Source organism: Pteropus vampyrus, unplaced genomic scaffold (genome assembly GCF_000151845.1).
Source record: "Pteropus vampyrus isolate Shadow unplaced genomic scaffold, Pvam_2.0 Scaffold771, whole genome shotgun sequence".
NCBI classification, from domain to species: Eukaryota; Metazoa; Chordata; class Mammalia; order Chiroptera; family Pteropodidae; genus Pteropus; species Pteropus vampyrus.
The window spans coordinates 133668-139361 of NW_011889552.1; the positions used below are offsets into that span (position 1 = coordinate 133668).

At 38.1% G+C, this 5694-nt stretch overlaps 1 protein-coding gene across 3 annotated transcripts in view; it reads left to right on the forward strand.

Annotated features, from left to right (window-relative positions):
* The window catches only part of LPXN (leupaxin), a 38363-nt gene that overhangs the window by 12037 nt on the left and 20632 nt on the right, over positions 1-5694 (forward strand). For 2 of the 3 annotated variants that reach the window (XM_011385737.2, XM_023526263.1), the window contains one exon: positions 1253-1299. In XM_011385737.2, coding sequence (XP_011384039.1) covers positions 1253-1299 — 47 coding nt within the window. Of the gene's footprint in view, positions 1-22; positions 140-1252; positions 1300-5694 lie in introns of all 3 variants that reach the window. The other variant, XM_011385736.2, reaches the window with a different exon arrangement.

The window sequence follows — 5694 nt, forward strand, 5'->3', positions numbered from 1 at the left end:
CTCACTGGTTCACTCTGCTCAGGCCACAGAAGCTCCAGGGTGCCCTCCTTGCTCTTCCTTCTACCTGGACCAGGTTACCCCCGATATCTGCAAGCTTTTCTCACCTCCTATCAGTCCTCACTCAAGAATCCCTTTCTCAGTGAGTCCTTTCCCGATCAGTATGTTTTATTTTTTAATTATTTTATTTTTCAATTACAGTTGATATGCAATATTATACTAGTTTCAGGTGTACAGCATAGTGGTTAGACATTTATATATAGCTTAAGAAGTGATCCTCTTGTTAAGTCTAGTACCCAGCTGGTACCATACATAGTTATTACAATATTATTGACTATATTCTCTATGCTGTACTTTACATCCCCATAACTGTTTTGTAACTGCCAATTTGTACTTAATCCCTTCACCTTTTTCACCCAGGCCTCCAAGGCCCCTCCCATCTGACAACCATCAGTTTGTTCTCTGTATCTATGCGTCTGTTTCTGTTTTGTTTTTTTGTTTATTTAGTTTTCTAGATTCCACATATAAGTGAAATTATATGGTATCTGTCTTTCTCTGTCTGACTTATTTCATTTAGCATAATACCTTCTAAGTCCATCTATGTTGTCATAATGGTAAGATTTCATTATTTTTTATGGCAGTCAATATATTTTTAATTGCCATTTCTTCCACCCCCAATTAATTTTGCATATTAATTAATTTATGTTTTACACATTAATTTGTTTATTATCTGTTTTTCACAAGGTCCAGGGTAGACAATTTTCATCCATTTGTTTTGATTTGTTTTATTTTTTGGCTGCTACATTTCCAGTCCTGGCACATGATAGGTACTCAATGAATATTTGTTCAAAAAATAAATGAGTTGTGGACCAACCTTCCCTTAGAGTCCCACATTATTTCTTTTGGTGTGTTAAGTCTGATCATGTTAGATCCTTCCTCTATACGCCATCCTGTCTAGTTAAAGGGGCTTTTTGCTGACTCATTTTATGTGTTTGGTGGTTTCTATCTGAGTACTTCTCTATTTCATTGCTTTTAGGGCAGGGAGAGGGGCACCATTATTTGTTCACATTCCTGCTACTCTGCTTAGAATTTGGCCTTTCTCTGTGGGGTGGCTGGTATTCCTCTGCCTTCTAAAAGAAGGTCTCAGAGATATGCTAGTTATCAAGCTAGAAACATCCTCTCTTTCTGGGTGTAGATAAGTGCTGACATTCTACTAACAGGAATTTATTCTTTGTTCTCTGTCACTCTGTCTTAGGTGCAGCTCGTGTATACTACCAGTATCCAGGAACCCAATGTCTACAGGTATTTTTTTATTTTTAAATACTTGAAAAAATTAAAGTTATTAGATGATTATTCAGTCTGTGTTTGGACATAAATTTGCTTAGAATTTGCCCACCACCTTCCTCCTCTCTCCATACTCTTCGAGCAGAGGTGGAATTCGGCCAGGCTGACTTGGCAATGTCCCAAGGCGCCTGGCTTCTAGATGGGTATCCAGGCTGATGGGCTCTTCTGTTTCCTCCACCACCTGAAATAGTATAAATAGGTCGAACCATCACAGATGTTTGGCCCAGCTATTCCAGGCCACCAACAGAAATTTCAGCAAGATGCCAACAGAGTAGGAGCTGAACTAAGAGAGTGGGTCTTACTTAGTTCAGGGCTGAACTAAGGTAGTGGGTCTCCGTGACAGACTGATGAGTGTATATTGTTTCATTCCATATCTGCTCAACATTTATTTAGTGGATGGAAGGACTTCCTTTTTCACAAAAGTTACATTTTGAAACAGATCCATTTACTAAATCGTTTCTGCTGACCAAAGCAGTAACAACAGTCTGAAAAAATTAGAAGGCCACTTTCCTCATTCTGTCTTCAGGTGCAGTTTTAAAAATCAGACAACTCTCTGGGAAACAAAGGTCTTAAAATGTAGACAGTCACGGCTCATGCTTGGTACAGAGTACTGCACCACACCTTAGTTTCAGAATTGCAGCCAGTGGCCCATGCCTGACACCACATAAGGGAAGGACCTGCGTTATCAAGAAGTCTTTTTATAACTTCCCACTTGAGGCCACTTTCTACTCTGATTGGATGGAGGCTAATATATTAATACAACTGCCAGTTAATTCCCGTTCTGAGAAGTTGCCTGGGGCAGACCCCCTAGACCTCCTTGTCAACCCCTCTGTAAAAAAAATCAAAACAGAGCAAAACAACAACAACAACAACAACAAAACAGTACCCAGCACACAATAGGCTCATAGTACATATTTAGCTTTTTAAATCCAGGATGCCTAGACTTTGATGGGGACACTAATGAACATATAACATGAAAACCAGCTCAACCAGCAGCCATTTCTCTGATCTGTCTTCTGAGCAATTGATGGCACAACAATACTAACTTGCCGGTGGCCCTCCCCCATAGTAAGTCTTTGATCTAGCTCCTCTCAGACCCATCTGTCCCTCTTCTCCTTCTCTGCTCTGTATAACAGGGGAACCAACCCCTGTAGGCGGTGTTTTCTAGGCTCCAGGCCAGTTTTCTCTCACTGGCTTCAACCAATGGGAAGCATTGTGGGGAGACTGGAGGGCGAGAGGCAGGGAAATTTAAGGCGTTTTCTCCCCCAATCTCACACTCCCCCCACAGTGTCTCTGTCAGCAGTTTTATCTCCTTCATGGCTTCAGCTGTGATTCCAGCTCGTGCTGCTGACTTGGGCCCCGGGGCTCTGGTAACTTGCCTCTTTGCTTTGTCGCTGTGGCCTAATGACTTCCTGCCGTGGCTAATCTCTGGGTTCCCTCAGTGTCCTCTGTTTGCTTTTTAGCTCTCCCATCACTTGTGTAATCAAATTTCTGTATTAAATTTCTCCTGTTTACTCCCAGTTTTTATATTATTCTTAGTGGACCTTAGCTGATAGCCTTCCCATTACTGAATGATACTTGCTTTGCAGACCTTTGTGGGAGACTGATACAAAATCCAGGTGACTCAGTAGATATATAAGAGATTGGTACAAATCTCTGAGGCTTGTATAATATAATTCAGAGTGGACCAGTCTGACATGCATAGATAGAAACTAGAATTCTTACATTCTGTGTTCACCATTTCCTCTGATTTGCTTAAACGAAGCAAACATTACTTTGGACCTTGAAAGTATATTCAATACCAGTTGTGAATATAGCAATGTAAAAATACTTCTAATGTAAGTTATATATTATTATATATTATTAACATTATGACCAATAATTTAGAAATGTATTTTTTACAAGTACGAAAATAATTTTGGTAAGAAGAGGGAGAAACAATTCATAAAAACAGGAATGAATGGGGGAAAAAATCCAGCACAATGAAACCCCTCACTTGTGAAGTCTGGATTCTCTTAAACACATCTCTTGTGATTTATATTATTAAAATCCCTGAGTAATGAAGTAAGTTGTTGCTGCTGGCCTAGCAAACTACCCTTACTGTTTTCAAGAAGTGAGCAGACAAATCAAAGGAGCTCTAATTTGAGGTTCCTCTCTAGAGAACATTTCCTGTAGTGATCTAATCATCAATCTTTGAAAGCTCTCATTTCTTACTTAGAATGTCATATTGCTGACTCAATTACCATTAGGGTATCATGACAATGATTTACTTCCCTTTTTTCATTGCACTAGGAGTCTGGTTAAAAACACAGCAAGAATTCTTTGAATAAACACAAGTATGTCCCAACTGTGAGATGGACAGGCTTTCAGAATTGTACAAATCCACATTAAAAACTACACTTATACTATGCTGGGGCACAGGCCAGAAGAATGTGCTCACAGTCCAGCCACCTTTTGTATTTCCAAGACACATACCTGTGGCAGCAATTACTAAGGGATTATGGCTGAAAAGAGTTGTGAGGGACCCGCTCCTTTGCACTTTCTTGGAACCTCCAAGGAATGAATCAATCACTTGTATACCTGACCATTTTTGTTTCCAGATTTAAAAAAAAAAAAAATCTGATGTCTGGAAAGAGGCCATGTTGTACCTAAAAGGCAAAGTCTTTTATCTTAAGAGGGGTAGATTTCCACTTTCCTCCTACATTTTCCTGTTGTTAAGCAATCAAATGTAAGTCAGTCAGTAGTTGGACATGTACCCAACCCAAGAGAGAGTCCTCTTTCCTTAAGAGAGGAGAGAGCCATATTTCTTCTACTTGTATCCTGGTTGGCAATTACATAAAAATAAGTAAAGTAGTCAATTTGTGTTTTTATTTTTGAAAATATATTTAGTGAAAAACAGAATAGTTGGTTTTATCTATAGCTGTGCATGCGAGAGAGAGAAAAGAGAGGGGGAGGGCCGCTTTGGTGGGCGTTAGCTGAGCTCTCTTGATTAATGTTGATTATAAATGTTACTCAAGTCAGTTGCCTGCATGACCCAGTTTTTCTACTTCTCAAAATTTACTCTATGGAAATAAATAAATATGGGTGCAAATATTTATTTAGCAGTATCGATGATAGCAAAAGTTGGAAACAATCTAGGTGTCTAACAATAGATAATTGGTTTTATAAACCATGACACATTACACATTTGAAAACTTACATACCCTTTAAACATCATTTTGGGGGATAGGTTAGCATGGTGAGAGGGAACATAAGCTTTGCAGTCTATAGGCCCAAACTCTGTTGTTTACTAGCTGTGTTATGTAGAGCAATGTTTTTATCTTCTCTAAGCCCCATTTTTTTTTCATCTAGGAGTGACAATACCTTACTCTTAAGATTGTTATGAGGATTTAATGAGGATATGTGTAAAACTCTTTACAGAGGGCCTGGCTTAGTGTGGACACTCAATAAATGTTAGCTATTATGATTGCAAAGGACAGAAAAAGATGTGCATAAGGATATGGGAAAATGTTCACTTTAAAACATGAAAAAAATCATTCTGATTTTCTAAAATTACACACAATCATAGAATATCATAAAGCTGTAAGCCAACATGTGTAGAGGAATTAATTGCCTCTCAAAAAGAGGATTATGTGTGGTTCAGATGTTTTCTTTATATTCCTCTGCAGTTTTAAAATTTTCTACATTTAATATATTAATTTTATCCTTAAGAAGAATTTTTAGTAGGAATCACAATATCATGACCATATTAATGTCATTTGCTGAAGATCGCTTATAGAATCATGGCATATAAATATGAGCATGTGTATAACTCAGACATACGTGAGAACTGCACTATGATGCTCCATCCGCCACCCCTACCACCTCACCTGTTGGCTGTGTATATTAGTTCTTTCCTGGCATCAGTGACCTTTTTTTTTTTTTTTTTTTGCAAATATAACAATATATACACGATTATTTTATAAACTCATTAAACTCAAAGAAGTACCTTCGGCTCAATATTGCTGTGAACCTAAAACTACTCTAAAAAATAGTCTTAAAAAAAGTTAAAGAATTCAGAAATATACAGAGAATAAAGCTAGCCTTCCTCTCCTGGAGTCTTTCTTCCAGCACCTGAATGCCAGCTTTATGGGTAACTGCTGTCAGGGATGTCTCCTTATATACCTTTGTGTATGCATATTCACATTTATGTCTATGTGCTTATAAAATTACATAAATGGAAGGATTTTTCATAATTTCCTGGGATTTGCTTTATTGTGTTAACAGTGTATCTTCAAAGTCTCCCTTAGGTCATATCAATCTATGTCTGCATTCTTTTTAGCAGTGCGTGGTATTCCATAGTGCGAATAAACC